The 17,201-nt window shown below is 46.2% G+C and overlaps 1 protein-coding gene across 3 annotated transcripts in view; it reads right to left on the bottom strand.

Moving 5' to 3' along the window:
* Positions 1 to 2,126: 2,126 nt before the first annotated feature.
* Positions 2,127 to 17,201, bottom strand: part of PRKACB (protein kinase cAMP-activated catalytic subunit beta) — a 61,641-nt gene continuing 46,566 nt past the window's right edge. For all 3 annotated transcript variants that reach the window (XM_083157859.1, XM_083157858.1, XM_083157860.1), the window contains exons 7-10: positions 7,847 to 7,942; positions 7,392 to 7,514; positions 6,984 to 7,148; positions 2,127 to 3,702 (exon numbers count right to left, since the gene is read on the bottom strand). In XM_083157859.1, the coding sequence (XP_083013985.1) occupies positions 3,577 to 3,702; positions 6,984 to 7,148; positions 7,392 to 7,514; positions 7,847 to 7,942 (510 nt within the window). In that variant the 3' untranslated portion in view covers positions 2,127 to 3,576. The remainder of the gene's footprint in view (positions 3,703 to 6,983; positions 7,149 to 7,391; positions 7,515 to 7,846; positions 7,943 to 17,201) is intronic.

Below are 17,201 nucleotides of genomic sequence, written 5' to 3'. Positions count from 1 at the left end.
CGATTATTTTTATTGATGTCTATATCTATATATATATATATAAAATATTCTTGATATATACAGCGTGTCCTCCATCATTGTGCACAGCGTGATTTAACCACTTTATTGGATATTATTCACTAACTCCCCCCTTTATTGACAGCGCAGTGTATACCCCCCCATTCCTCCATTCGTAAGAGATAGAAAATTCTTTCTTCTGAGACTCAGACTCAATACACTTGCAGCAGCCACAGAGAGTTTCTAAACACTACCTTTATACATGGAATTTTTATTATTATTTTTTGCAATCCATACATCAGCGCCGGGCTCCTGAGAGATCGGCTCATCCCCTTTCTCCCGGGTAAAACTTTCCAATCTTTTGCGCTATACAAGACGCTGAAACGGGATCTGCTGCGCTACACAAGACGCTGAAACGGGATCTGCTGCGCTGCACAAGACGCTGAAACGGGATCTGCTGCGCTGCACAAGACGCTGAAACGGGATCTGCTGCGCTGCACAAGACGCTGAAACGGGATCTGCTGCGCTGCACAAGACGCTGAAACGGGATCTGCTGCGCTGCACAAGACGCTGAAACGGGATCTGCTGCGCTGCACAAGACGCTGAAACGGGATCTGCTGCGCTGCACAAGACGCTGAAACGGGATCTGCTGCGCTACACAAGACGCTGAAACGGGATCTGCTGCGCTACACAAGACGCTGAAACGGGATCTGCTGCGCTACACAAGACGCTGAAACGGGATCTGCTGCGCTACACAAGACGCTGAAACGGGATCTGCTGCGCTACACAAGACGCTGAAACGGGATCTGCTGCTCTACACAAGACGCTGTAACGGAATCTGCTGCGCTACACAAGACGCTGTAACGGAATCTGCTGCGCTACACAAGACGCTGTAACGGAATCTGCTGCGCTACACAAGACACTGTAACGGAATCTGCTGCGCTATACAAGACGCTGTAACGGAATCTGCTGCACTATATAAGACCCTGTAACGGAATCTGCTGCTCTATACAAGACGCTGTAACGGAATCTGCTGCGCTATATAAGACGCTGTAACGGGATCTGCTGCGCTACACAAGACGCTGAAACGGGATCTGCTGCTCTATATAAGACACTGTAACGGAATCTGCTGCGCTATATAAGACGCTGTAACGGAATCTGCTGCGCTATATAAGACGCTGTAACGGGATCTGCTGCTCTATATAAGACACTAAGTAAATAAAAATAGTTATTTCTGTGTTTTATTACACAAAGCCTGTAGTCTGGGCCAGAGAACATGGCAGCGTGACTGTTGTGCCGGGTCGGGTCTGACTCAGGGAATATAACTCATTAGATAAATATGCCCACGCCACAGCGGATCCAGAAGCTATAGGGCTGTACCATAGACGCCCTTGTTATTCTCCTTACCATAGCCAGAGCTCGTCTTTCCACATCTGAGGGCCAAGTGATAGAAAATACAGTAGTTTTAGTGACATTACATCCTGCAATACTGAGCTGTGAAGTCAGGTGAATGAAACGACAACTAAACGCCTGTATAATTCATCGCATGTCCTCCGTCTAAATGAAATACAAAAGATCTTGAACTTTTTTTCATACAAAGAAATTTTTAAATTTATTGTGACGTATATATATATATATTTTGTTACATAAAATTTGCTACAGCAAAGTATCTTAAACTTTTCTTGCACACGAGACCACAACGCTCCTGGGCCGTCTTATTACACCACTGTGCAAAATCCACTCGCCGGCCCAAAGAGGTGCAGAGTGCCGACTTGTACATCTCCGAGGTGGTAATAAAAAGTCTTCTCAAAGTGCACCTGTCCGATACACAGCGCAGAAGCAGCCATGTTGTGGGCTGGTCCAACAGTCACTAGAAAGGGAGGCATGCGGTACCACAATGCAAGCCTCCGTGATGTCACCGGCTCCTAGTGATTGGTCAGGAATAGGTTAAGCCCATAAAGTGTCTGCCTCCGCCATGTCTAGGCCCCCGGTTACACTTTAAATAGATTAAAAAGGAAGTTGCGCCAGTGATCTAAAGCCTCCCAGTACATATCCACATGGATCCGTCATAAAAACAACTCATTCTTCTTTTTGTGCATATGTAGATGGTACACGAAAATGAGACAATGTTATTTGAAATGGTTGAAATGTGCTGTTTTAAAGACAAGTCACTGAGATAGAATATATATACATATATATTGACGTGTACAAACAAGAGTTCAGATGGACAAGCATAAACCATAGGGAACGAAGTGGCTTTGTCTGATGGAGGAGAACTAAAAAGAAAAATAACTGGAAGGCAGCACATTAGCCATCAGTCCGACATACAAAACGGTGCCCAAAACTACCGGCTGCTTCACATCGGGGACTTTGGCCTTTACGTGAAGCGGAAATCAGAAAAAAAATAAAAAACGGAAAAAAAAACTAGTTGCATCTTCTACCCTCCGCCTCCTGTCATGGGAACAAGTGACTGCGGCCAACTAGTGTTTCTTCTCCATTTACTAATATAGTATACAGAAATAAAACCTGCCAACAATTCTCGTCACACAGCCAATATATTCAGTGAGTGGTGCATTATTATTATTTTTTGCTTAACAGTTTTGTTTGCATCGGAGGAAAAAAAGCACCTAAAAAAAAAAATTTAGTTACGGAGTTGTAGCTACAGTCACTTTTATTTATCATCATGTTCCATTAAAAAAATACTGACCAATGTTTTTTTTTTTTTTACAGTTTTTTTTTTTTTTTTTTTTAAGAGAGCAGGCGGAGCATTATTAAAATCCATCTTAAACATAAGTGACCTGATTAAAGCCAGTATTAAACACTTTGAAAGACAAGACCAGCCAGATAGTCACTCCCCTGGTCATGTAACAATGTTCTGTCCCCCCCCCCCCAAAAAAAAAGAAATAATTATAATAATAAAAAAAATAATAATAAAGTACATGTGAAGGGGCAGTATACAAAACCAAGGCACAGGGGGCTAGCTAATTAAATGTTGCACTCCAATTTAGTTCTACCTATGATTGGTCAGTCTCGTGGAAGAGGTTACCTTTATTATTACGTGATTGGTTGGATCTCACATGAAAAGGAAAACAAAATAAAAGGTTTAACGCCAAACTAGGTCATGAGAAGTAGTCTGTACCTTCACACGGGGACTGACGGCAGAGGCGCGGCACAAACAGGAGGCAACAAGGTTCCGGCAGTTCCTACCTTGCTAAGTGCAACACCTCCCAGCGCAGTCACACAACACAAAAGTAAAAGGGACTGTGGTTGGGTCAAATATTACTTAAAAACGGTGAGAAGGTGGAAAAGGGAAAACAAGACGCAAAACGTAACAAAGAGGAGAGACGGAAACAAGGTCAGTGGTCTAGCATTCTGCCTACGGCACAACCCGTGCCATCGTGCCAGGATAACAAGGGTCAGTGCAAACTGCACGCATGGAAGATGGCGCTCTAGACTTCGGTCAGCTTTGCGGAATGAAGGAATTGGGTAACCGTTGTGACAAGATGGTCCTGGCTTCACCCCATCTGAGTGCAAAGATCCCAATGTGAGCCCTGATGCCGTGTCGTCCTAACACACATCCTAAAAGTCAGCAAACTCCTTTGCACATTTCTCAGTAAGAGACACGCGGATGTCCTCCTCCTCATAGTCATCAAAGTTGCTGGTGTCTCCGGGCCCTCTGCACTTTGGTATGAACGGCGCCTCCACCTGAGCGACAAGAAAACATTGGGTCATATACGACAGACAGCAATACGTGAATATGAGATCACGTACCAGTATCCGCGGTAACCCCTATGGCAGGCATGTCCAAACTATGGCCCTCCAGCTGTTGTGAAACTACAAGTCCCATAATGCCTTGCCACAGTATTGCTATTGGTTAATGCTAAAACTATGGCAAGGCATGCTGGGATGTGTAGTTTCAGAATAGCTGGAGGGCCACAGTTTGGACTTGCCTGGTCTATGGTATAGGCATTATACTTGCAAACAAAGACGACTCCTTAAAAAGATTAGGGAGATTTTATTCCCTATCACATGTCCAAGGAAAATAGAGTATAAGCAGCACTGGGGCAGGGACTGATTGGACTGATTTGCTCTCTGTAATGTGTGTGTACATGTGATAGGGAATATAGAGTGTAAGCAGCACTGGGGCAGGGGCTGATGTGACTGATACGCTCTGTGTAATGTGTGTACATGTGATAGGGAATATAGAGTGTAAGCAGCACTGGGGCAGGGACTAATGGGACTGATACGCTCTCTGTAATGTGTGTGTACATGTGATAGGGAATATAGAGTGTAAGCCGCACTGGGGCAGTGGCTGATGTGACTGATACGCTCTCTGTAATGTGTGTGTACATGTGATAGGGAATATAGAGTGTAAGCAGCACTGGGGCAGGGGCTGATGTGACTGATACGCTCTCTGTAATGTGTGTACATGTGATAGGGAATATAGAGTGTAAGCAGGGCAGGGGCTGATGTGACTGATACGCTCTCTGTAATGTATGTACATGTGATAGGGAATATAGAGTGTAAGCACCACTGGGGCAGGGAGTGATGTGACTGATACGCTCTCTGTAATGTGTGTACATGTGATAGGGAATATAGAGTGTAAGCAGCACTGGGGCAGGGACTGATTGGACTGATACGCTCTCTGTAATGTGTGTACATGTGATAGGGAATATAGAGTGTAAGCACCACTGGGGCAGGGGCTGATGTGACTGATACGCTCTCTGTAATGTGTGTACATGTGATAGGGAATATAGAGTGTAAGCAGCACTGGGGCAGGGGCTGATACACTCTCTGTAATGTGTGTGCATGTGATAGGGAATATAGAGTGTAAGCAGCACTGGGGCAGGGACTGATGTGACTGATACGCTCTCTGTAATGTGTGTGTACATGTGATGGGGAATATAGAGTGTAAGCACCACTGGGGCAGGGGCTGATGTGACTGATACGCTCTCTGTAATGTGTGTACATGTGATAGGGTATATACAGTATAAGCACCACTGGGGCAGGGACTGATGTGACTGATACGCTCTCTGTAATGTGTGTGTGTGTGTGTGTGTGTGTGTTAGGGAATATAGAGTGTAAGCACAACTGGGGCAGGGGCTGATGTGACCGATACGCTCTCTGTAATGTGTGTACATGTGATAGGTAATATGGAGTGTAAGCACCACTGGGGCAGGGACTGATGTGACTGATACGCTCTCTGTAATGTGTGTGTACATGTGATAGGGAATATAGAGTGTAAGCAGCACTGGGGCAGGGGCTGATGTGACTGATACGCTCTGTGTAATGTGTGTACATGTGATAGGGAATATACAGTGTGAGCACCACTGGGGCAGGGACTGATGTGACTGATACGCTCTCTGTAATGTGTGTGTACATGTGATAGGGAATATAGAGTGTAAGCAGCACTGGGCAGGGGCTGATGTGACTGATACGCTCTCTGTAATGTGTGTGTACATGTGATAGGGAATATAGAGTGTAAGCACCACTGGGACAGGGGCTGATGTGACTGGTACGCTCTCTGTAATGTGTGTGTACATGTGATAGGGAATATAGAGTGTAAGCAGCACTGGGGCAAGGACTGATGTGACTGATACGCTCTCTGTAATGTGTGTGTACATGTGATAGGGAATATAGAGTGTAAGCACCACTGGAACAGGGGCTGATGTGACTGGTACGCTCTCTGTAATGTGTGTGTATGTGATAGGGAATATAGAGTGTAAGCAGCACTGGGGCAGGGACTGATGTGACTGATACGCTCTCTGTAATGTGTGTACATGTGATAGGGAATATACAGTGTAAGCAGCACTGGGGCAGGGGCTGATGTGACTGATACGCCCTCTGTAATGTGTGTACATGTGATAGGGAATATACAGTGTAAGCACCACTGGGGCAGGGGCTGATGTGACTGATACGCTCTCTGTAATGTGTGTACATGTGATAGGGAATATAGAGTGTAAGCAGCACTGGGGAGGGGCTGATGTGACTGATACGCCCTCTGTAATGTGTGTACATGTGATAGGGAATATAGAGTGTAAGCAGCACTGGGGCAGGGAGTGATGTGACTGATACGCTCTCTGTAATGTGTGTACATGTGATAGGGAATATAGAGTGTAAGCACCACTGGGGCAGGGACTGATGTGACTAATACGCTCTCTGTAATGTGTGTACATGTGATAGGGAATATAGAGTAAGCACCACTGGGACAGGGGCTGATGTGACTGATACGCTCTCTGTAATGTGTGTACATGTGATAGGGAATATAGAGTGTAAGCACCACTGGGGCAGGGACTGATGTGACTGATACGCTCTCTGTAATGTGTGTACATGTGATAGGGAATATAGAGTGTAAGCACCACTGGGGCAGGGGCTGATGGGACTGATACGCTCTCTGTAATGTGTGTACATGTGATAGGGAATATAGAGTGTAAGCAGCACTGGGGCAGGGACTGATGTGACTGATACGCTCTCTGTAATGTGTGTACATGTGATAGGGAATATAGAGTGTATGCAGCACTGGGGCAGGGGCTGATGTGACTGATACGCTCTCTGTAATGTGTGTACATGTGATAGGGAATATAGAGTGTAAGCAGCACTGGGGCAGGGACTGATGTGACTGATACGCTCTCTGTAATGTGTGTGTACATGTGATAGGGAATATAAAGGCCCCCCCCTCCATTTGATTCTAGAGCCAAGGAAACGCGTCAGTAAGTGTCTAATCGCGTTTCACCACCTTGCCAGTCTGACAGGTGAATCTGGTATTGGCGGGTGACAGGGGAACATGTTGCACCACCTCCTTACTTGGTGGAGGAGGAATAATGGTCCGGTGCAATTCTTCATGGTTGGTACCTTAGTACCAGCAATGGGAAAGCCCTGATGTTACATCATACAATAATGTGCTAGATTAATGTAAGCCAGTTAGGGCGCTGCCACATCACGCTACTAAGTACACGAGACCGCTCTCACACGCGTGTAGTATTCACCTTTCTCTGGTAAATTGCAATCCAGTCTGTAGTGGCAAACCACTTGTGGTTCTTAATATCATTCACCCCGTTCTTCAGATTGCCGTATCGCTTGGTCAGATCTACTTGCAGCAAGTTCCTTAGTAAGTCTTTAAGATCTGAACTGAAGTGGGATGGAAACCGTACCTGAGGATAAAGGAAACGCCTGTTACACCACCGGGGTCAGGGGAACAATGGCGGACACTCAGGACATAATGTCTCAGCCGAGACTGGTGTGATCACCGTGCCAATATAGGTCAAGGAGAAACTAACTCACGTGGTGCATTCAGTTACCCCAAATGCTGGGGAGACGCCCCGAAATCAGAGATGAGATCAAGGGGAAAAATCAGGCAGCATTCATTCCTTTTAGCCAACCAAAAAAGAACTCACCTTTCCTGAAACAATCTTTTCGTATATCTGAATGGGCTGATCGGCGAAAAATGGAGGATAACCAGCCGCCATTTCATAGATTAAGACCCCGAGTGCCCACCAGTCCACCGCTTTGTTATAGCCCTGAGGAGAAAGGAGAGACCAGGTTTTATGTGACAAACTCTGGTTGGGGCACCGGTCACCAGGACAACGGCCCGTGCCAGGCTCATAGATTGCCGTAAGCCGCCAGTGGCATGCACAGATAGAAGTACTGCCAAAGGTTATGGGGGGTCAGAGAAGCTGATTGGACATGGGAGCTGTGGGTGCATGGAGTTGGGGGGAGGGTACTGGAAGGCTCTCTGTACAGACACGGCTTAGGAGGCATCACCTCGTACAGTACAGTTGGTAGACCAGGCCAGACCAATTCCATACAATGTAATAACCATTTGCTTGTTGCCGGTGCATCAGATACTTGCCTTGCTCAATATGATTTCTGGTGCCAGGTACTCCGGCGTTCCACATAGCGTCCAAGTCCTTCCCTTTACTCTCTTGGCAAAGCCAAAGTCTGTGACCTGTGGAAGAGAGATGAAGAGAAGTCACGTTCCACGTAGGGAGGAGACCAGCTGCTCTGCGCCATCAAACGTCAGAAGAACGGAAGTGTACGGGGATATTGTATGCAGACATCCAGTGATATAGGTAGAATATGAAATATATATATGTATGCAAAAGTAAAGAGTGCGCCAATATTTTAACTCTCCACCACCAATAAAAAACTGTAATGAAACATCACAATTTTCATTTAATACATAATAAAAATTGAATATATTAAAACTTTGTTTGCAGTTTGTGTCGTATTCGATTGAAACACCCAACGCGTTTCGTCACACTGACTTCCTCAGGGGTAACTTTCAATATGTTGTTAGTGTAGTGTATGGCAATACTACACACGGAACGACTTCCACTTTACAGACAAGATGGACCTCGAATGGATCCTACTGGGATGTGCGGTTATGCAGCATCGTTTCACTTAAAAGTTTTATATAAAAACCGGGTTCAATCAACAGGGAGACAAATCGTTCTTTCCCAAAATATGCCTTTAGCAAAGAGTGCTGGAGCTCACAGTCGGTCATCCACTGCATGCATGCATGCATACATACATACATACATACATACATACACACACACACACACACTTATCTACCTTTCACACACCTATCTATCCATCTATCACACACACACGACCAAATTGATCCTTAACAAAAAAGTGAAAGCAGATTTTGCAGGGACACTTGCTGGATATGGAGAGAGGGAGCTGTGAAGACAGATTGGAGGTAGCAGCAGATAGGGACTGGGGGTGGAGAGTTTGTGGACTTAACACTGTCACAGCTCAAAGTGAGAACATTGCAGGAGCCGTCACTGTCACAGGCTTTTAACTAGTATCAAATTAACATAAAAATAAGAGACTTCACATTTACTGTGAATATTACGCCCCAGCTGGTGCCTGGGGGCTCAGGGGGACGGTATAGGAAATACTCATGTACTGGATGTACTGTAGAACGTGAAACTATTAAGTATCCCCTGAATGTACCCAGGAGGGACCGCAGCAGCCACCTCCGATCCCTGCGGTTACCGCTCCTGCTTTGCTAATTGACATTTATTATGCGTTTATATAGCGCACACATATTCCGCAGCGCTGTACAGAGATTTCAACATTAACATCAATTCCTGACTTTACAATCTATATTCCCGACCACATGTACATGCACACAGACATTCTAGGGTTAATTTGTTGGGAGCCAATTAGCCTACCAGTATATATTGTGAGAGGAAGCCGGAGTACCCACGCAAGTACTGGGAGAATATACAAAATCCACACAGTTAGGGCCATGGTGGGAATAGAACTCATGTGGGAGGAAACCGGAGTAAACCCACGCAAGCACAAACTCTGCAAAGTTAGAGCCATGGTGGGGATAGAACCCATGACCTCAGTGCTGTGAGGAAGTAATGTAACCATTACACCATCCGTACTGCCCCGTATATATAACACATGGTGGGGATAGAACCCATGACCTCAGTGCTGTGAGGAAGTAATGTAACCATTACACCATCCGTACTGCCCCGTATATATAACACATGGTGGGGATAGAACCCATGACCTCAGTGCTGTGAGGAAGTAATGTAACCATTACACCATCCGTACTGCCCCGTATATATAACACATGGTGGGGATAGAACCCACGACCTCAGTGCTGTGAGGCAGTAATGTAACCATTACACCATCCGTACTGCCCCGTATATACCGTGTTTCCCCGATAATAAGACACTGTCTTATTTTTTTTTTTTCCTCAAAAAAGACCATAGGTCTTATTTTCGGGGGAGGGCTTATTTTAATAGATGCTCCATGTTACATGCCCCACTGTGCCTTTACAAAATGCCCCACTGCGCCTTTAAAAAATGCCCCACTGCGCCTTTAAGAAATTCCCCACTGCGCCTTTAAGAAATGCCCCACTGCGATCCATAATTTAATGTACCGGTATTTGACATTTTACATGGCCCCACCTGTTTGTTTTATTACCGTTCTTTAATGGTATGTTCGTTGATGGCGCTGTGTGGTGAGCAGCATCCATCCAGCCAGCCAGCCAGTCAGCCGCGTGATGTGCGCGGCGCGATGTGCGCGGCGTGACGTCACGCCGCGCCTACCGCAATGCATCCCTGGGATTGGGAGCTGCAGGTGAGTTAGAGGAGGTGAGCGGAGGGCAGCGGGGGTCAACGGGAGTCAGCGGGGGCTACACATATGGGGTACATAAAATTACATGGGGAAAATGATAGGTCTTAATTTCGGGGGAGGGCTTATTTTGGACCAGCGTCCAAAATCTGGGGTAGGGCTTATTATCGGGGAAACACGGTATAACACATGTGGGAATAGAACCCATGATCTCAGTGCTGTGAGGAAGTAATGTAACCATTACACCATCCGTACTGCCCCGTATATATAACACATGGTGGGGATAGAACCCATGACCTCAGTGCTGTGAGGCAGTAATGCTAACCATTACACCTTCCGTACTGCCCCGTATATATAACACATGGTGGGGATAGAACCCATGACCTCAGCGCTGTGAGGCAGTAATGCTAACCATTACACCATCCGTACTACCCCGTATATATAACACATGGTGGGGATAGAACCCATGACCTTAGCGCTGTGAGGCAGTTCCGTACTGCCCCGTATATATAACACATGGTGGGGATAGAACCCATGACCTCAGCGCTGTGAGGCAGTAATGTAGCCATTCCACCATCCGTACTGCCCCGTATATATAACACATGGTGGGAATAGAACCCATGACCTCAGCGCTGTGCGGCAGTAATGCTAACAATTACACCATCCATACTGCCCCGTATATATAACACATGGTGGGGATAGAACCCATGACCTCAGTGCTGTGGGGCAGTAATGCTAACCATTACACCATCCGTACTGCCCCGTATATATATAACACAGGGTGAAAATATAACCCATGACCTCATAACACATGGTGGGGATAGAACCCATGACCTCAGCGCTTTTAGGCAGTAATGTAACCATTACACCGTCCATGCTGCCCCGTATATATAACACATGGTGGGAATAGAACCCATGACCTCAGCGCTGTGAGGCAGTAATGCTAACCATTATACCATCCGTACTGCCCCGTATATATAACACATGGTGGGAATAGCACCCATGACCTCAGCGCTGTGCGGCAGTAATGCTAACAATTACACCATCCATACTGCCCCGTATATATAACACATGGTGGGAATAGCACCCATGACCTTAGTGCTGTGAGGCAGTAATGTAACCATTACACCATCCTTACTGTCCCGTATATATAACACATGGTGGGGATAGAACCCATGGCCTCAGCACTGTGAGGCAGTAATGCTAACCATTACACCGTCCGTACTGCCCCGTATATATAACACATGGTGGGGATAGAACCCATGACCTCAGCACTGTGAGGTAGTAATGCTAACCATTACACCGTCCGTACTGCCCCGTATATATAACACATGGTGGGGATAGAACCCATGGCCTCAGCACTGTGAGGCAGTAATGCTAACCATTACACCGTCCGTACTGCCCCGTATATATAACACATGGTGGGGATAGAACCCATGACGTCAGCGCTGTGAGGCAGTAATACTAACCATTACACCATCCGTACTGCCCCAAATATATAACACATGGTGGGAATAGAACCCATGACGTCAGCGCTGTGAGGCAGTAATGCTAACCATTACACCATCCGTGCTGCCCCGTATATATAACACATGGTGGGGATAGAACCCATGACCTCAGTGCTGTGAGGCAGTAATGCTAACCATTACACCTTCCGTACTGCCCCGTATATATAACACATGGTGGGGATAGAACCCATGACCTCAGCGCTGTGAGGCAGTAATGCTAACCATTACACCATCCGTACTACCCCGTATATATAACACATGGTGGGGATAGAACCCATGACCTTAGCGCTGTGAGGCAGTTCCGTACTGCCCCGTATATATAACACATGGTGGGGATAGAACCCATGACCTCAGCGCTGTGAGGCAGTAATGTAGCCATTACACCATCCGTACTGCCCCGTATATATAACACATGGTGGGAATAGAACCCATGACCTCAGTGCTGTGAGGCAGTAATGTAACCATTACTCCGTCCATGCTGCCCCGTATATATAACACATGGTGGGGATAGAACCCATGACCTCAGTGCTGTGCGGCAGTAATGCTAACAATTACACCATCCATACTGCCGTGTATATATAACACATGGTGTAAATAGCACCCATGACCTCAGTGCTGTGAGGCAGTAATGTAACCATTACACCGTCCATGCTGCCCCGTATATATAACACATGGTGGGGATAGAACCCATGACCTCAGTGCTGTGCGGCAGTAATGCTAACAATTACACCATCCATACTGCCGTGTATATATAACACATGGTGTAAATAGCACCCATGACCTCAGTGCTGTGAGGCAGTAATGTAACCATTACACCATCCTTACTGCCCCGTATATATAACACATGGTGGGGATAGAACCCATGACCTCAGCGCTGTGGGGCAGTAATGCTAACCATTACACCATCCGTACTGCCCCGTATATATAACACATGGTGGGAATAGAACCGGTGACCTCAGCGCTGTGGGGCAGTAATGCTAACCATTACACCATCCGTACTGCCCTGTATATATAACACATGGTGGGAATAGAACCGGTGACCTCAGCGCTGTGAGGCAGTAATGCTAACCATTACACCATCCATACTGCCCCGTATATATAACACATGGTGGGAATAGAACCGGTGACCTCAGCGCTGTGAGGCAGTAAATGCTAACCATTACACCATCCGTACTGCCCCGTATATATAACACATGGTGGGAATAGAACCGGTGACCTCAGCGCTGTGAGGCAGTAATGCTAACCATTACACCATCCGCACTGCCCCGTATATATAACACATGGTGGGGATAGAACCCATGACCTCAGTGCTGTGTGGCAGTAATGCTAACCATTACACCATCCGTACTGCCCCGTATATATAACACATGGTGGGGATAGAACCCATGACCTCAGTGCTGTGAGGCAGTAATGTAACCATTACACAGTCCATGCTGCCCCGTATATATAACACATGGTGGGGATAGAACCCATGACCTCAGTGCTGTGAGGCAGTAATGCTAACCATTACACCATCCGTACTGCCCTGTATATATAACACATGGTGGGGATAGAACCCATGACCTCAGCGCTGTGAGGCAGTAATGCTAACCATTACACCATCCGTACTGCCCTGTATATATAACACATGGTGGGAATAGAACCCATGACCTCAGCGCTGTGAGGCAGTAATGCTAACCATTACACCGTCCGTACTGCCCTGTATATATAACACATGGTGGGAATAGAACCCATGACCTCAGCGCTGTGAGGCAGTAATGTAACCATTACACCATCCGTACTGCCCCGTATATATAACACATGGTGGGAATAGAACCCATGACCTCAGTGCTGTGAGGCAGTAATGCTAACCATTACACCGTCCGTACTACCCTGTATATATAACACATGGTGGGAATAGAACCCATAACCTCAGCGCTGTGAGTCTACACCATCTGTACTGCCCCGTATATGTAACAGATGGTGGGGATAGAACCCATGACCTCAGCGCGTGTAGCAGTAATGCTAACCATTACACCATCCGTACTGCCCCAGATGTATCAACATTGGGCATCATCGCAGTGGGTCCAGGGGCTACCAGCATTCTGAGATGGTAGCAGCCCATTTTCGCCTATGGGCTACAGAGTGCACCGCTGGCAAGGCAGTGCGGACGGCTGGGGGTCAGCACTAACCGTGCATATACGGACCCCCAGCATCCGGCGTAGCAGAGCGCAGGGACGAGATCCTTTCAGAGCCCCAGGCCCTGTGTATGTGATCCTGGGTGATAATTGCCACCCAGATCGCATTGGATATGCAATCAATAATAAATGGGTCCCTATAACATTTACTTCCAGTGTCCAAAAATAAAGCACGTTAGGTAATCCATATGTAAGGGGCAGTAATGCTTCTAATCACAATTCACACTAAAATACCTAACACATAAATAAGACTGGGCACCCCCTAGTGCAATAACCGTACAATCAACATTGAAGAAAAAAGCAAGGATTATACTTACGATAATAACTTTTCTTCGGAATACTTCATGGCAGCCATTACATTGGGTTCATCCCTTCCTCTCTCTCAATTAGACAGGTAGTTTTTTCCCCTAGGACCAGACTCCTCCTCTTCCATATCCTATATAACTGAGCACCTCCCCTCTGACCATAGTCTTTTGAATGTCTCCGCCCATATCCTAGGGAAAAAACAGAAACAGAGAGGGCTAAAAAATATAGGCTGCCATGAAGTATTCCGAAGAAAAGGTATTATCGTAAGTATAATCCTTGCTTTCTCCTTCATACTTCATGGCAGCCATTACATTGGGATGTACCAAAGCAGTAGGGAGGGCATACAATACCTTAGGCCAAGGCTTGCCTCAGGACTTCACCTCCAAACCGTACTTCCGCCACATCCAGGGCGTAGTGTTTAGAGAATGTGTGTAAAGATGACCATGTGGCTGCCTGACATATCTCTATGGCTGACACATTTGCCTCTCTTGCCCAAGACACCGACATTGCCCGTGTGGAGTGTGCTTTGATACCTTCAGGAACTGGACGTCCCACTTTCTTGTAGGAAAAAGAAATTACATCTTTGAGCCACCTCGAAATTGTTTGTTTTGCAGGCACTAATCCTCTCTCGCCCCTTGCGGAATCACAAACAAATTTTCTGACTGTCTGAACGCTGCAGACCTGTTCAAATAAATTTTAATAGCTCTCACCACATCCAACGTGTGTAATCTTTCTTCTTTCTTATCCGTCGGATTTGGATAAAAACATGGTAATACGATCTCTTGGTTTAAATGAAAAGATGATACAACTTTTGGTAAAAAGGAATGTTTAGTCTTTAGGACTACTTTGTCCGGAAAAATCTTTAGATATTGATCTTGTATACTCAACGCTTGAAGCTCTCCGACTCTTCTAGCCGAGGTGATCGCCACCAGGAAGGCTACCTTCCACGTCATGAATTTGAGGTTCGCTCTATCCAATGGCTCAAATGGCGCTATCATGAGACCATTCAGGACCAGATTAAGATCCCATTGTGGAATCATAGACCGAATTCTCGGGCGAATCCTCTTAATAGCCTGAAAGAATCTCCTTATCAGACTATGATCAGCAAGCTTACGATCCAATAGCACACTTAATGCTGATGTTTGCACCTTTAGCGTAGCTCCTGCCAATCCCTTGCTGAAACTATTACATAGGAATTGTAACACATGCGATATGTTTGCTTTAGGAAATTGAAACTTCCCTTTAGACCATTTGGCAAAGATCCTCCACACCCTGTAGTAGATCTCAAATGACACCTTTTTTCTAGCTTGAAGCAATATCTCAATCACTTCTGGTGACAAATGCTTCTCTCTCAATTGTTGCCTCTCAATTTCCACGCCGTCAATGACAACTTCTGAGGGTCTTGGCACTTGACTGGTCCCTGGGACAGCAAATCCAGTGACATTGGCAGAAACAGAGGCTCTGCTACTGCCATACTCTCCAGCATCGGGAACCAAGCTCTTCTGGGCCAGAATGGTAGGACTATTATGACCTGACATTTCTCCGTCCTGATCTTCCAGAGTACCCTGTGCACGAGGGAGAAGGGCGGGAATATGTAGGCTAGGGTACAGTTCCACTTCTGCGACAAGGCATCGATCCCGCACGACCCCTTCGTCTGGTATCTTGAAAAGAACCGAGGAACTTTTTTGTTGACTGATGATGCCATGAGGTCTATTTCTGGCATGCCGAAGTGCTCTACTATTAGCTGGAAGACTGACTGTTTTAGTTCCCATTCGCCTGGAACTAATGTACTGCGACTCCAGAAGTCTGCCACCTGGTTTTCCTCTCCTGGAATATGCAACGCCGAGATAGATTGGAGGTTTACCTCTGCCCAAGACATTATGTTTCTTACTTCGTCTAGCAGCACTCGACTTCTTGTACCCCCTTGGCAGTTGATATAAGAGACCGTTGTGATGTTGTCCGAAAACACACAAAGGTGTTTTCCTTTGATGTCTTCCGTGAAGAATCTCATTGCCTGCCACACTGCCCTCAATTCTCTGTGATTTGAAGACCATTTATTTTCTGGCACTGACCACCTTCCTTGGCATAACTTGCCTAACCCGTGTGCTCCCCAACCGGAGGCGCTGGCATCCGTAGTTATCACTACGAACGTTGGGCTTTCTATCGCCCTTTTCCTCTCTCTCAGCTGTTCGTGGCTCCACCATACCAGGGATCTTCTTACTGACTCTGGGATTTTTATTAATTGGTCTAATGACATGTGGCTTCTGGAAAATCTTAGAAGAAACCATTGAAGTGGCCTCATCCTCCATCTTGCCCAAGGAGTTACATCTACTGCTGAGGCCATCTGCCCCAGTAAACTCATTGCGGTCCTTAGGGATATGCGAGGTTCGCTGTTGACAAGTGTGACCAACTGCTGGATTTTTTCGCATCTTCTTTCTGAGAGGGATATTTGGTAAGACACCGTGTCCACCAAGATGCCTAGAAATTGAATGCACTGGGAAGGAATGAGTCGACTCTTTTCGTGATTGATCATCCACCCATGATCTTGAAGAAATTTGATAGTGTAATCTCGTGCGACTACACATTCTTCTACGGAGCGTGCTGCGATCAATATGTCGTCCAGATACGCCCATACAGAGATTTTTTGTCTTCTTAATCTTTCTATTAGGACCACCAGAACCTTTGTGAAGACCCTGGGTGACGAGGTGAGGCCGAACGGCAGACATGTGAACTGAAAATGACTGTCCCCTATGGCAAATCTTAGATATCTTCTGTCGCCTGGGAAGATTGGGATGTGAAAATATGCGTCTTTCAGATTGATTGCCACTAGGTAATCGTCTTTTCTGATCCCCATTAAAATCGATTCGGTTGTCTCCATATGGAACTTTTTCTTTTTTAGGCGATCGTTCAAACTTCTCAAGTCGAGAATAGTTCTGAATCCGCCTGACACTTTGCTTATTACAAACAGACGGGAGTAATAGCCCAGTCCCCTTTCCACCTCTGGGACTTATAAGAGCTTGCAAGCTCAGTTTTAAAACCTCCTTTTCTGACTCCAGCAGAGGCACTCTGGAACTCAAATATTTTGCCAACCTTGGCTTTGAAAGAAACTCTAAAC

The sequence above is a fragment of the Crinia signifera genome, chromosome 8 (assembly GCF_055691185.1).
Source record: "Crinia signifera chromosome 8, ASM5569118v1, whole genome shotgun sequence".
Taxonomy (NCBI): Eukaryota; Metazoa; Chordata; class Amphibia; order Anura; family Myobatrachidae; genus Crinia; species Crinia signifera.
The sequence above is the reverse complement of the archived record's forward strand: the minus strand, read 5'-3'. Positions and strand labels throughout refer to the sequence as shown.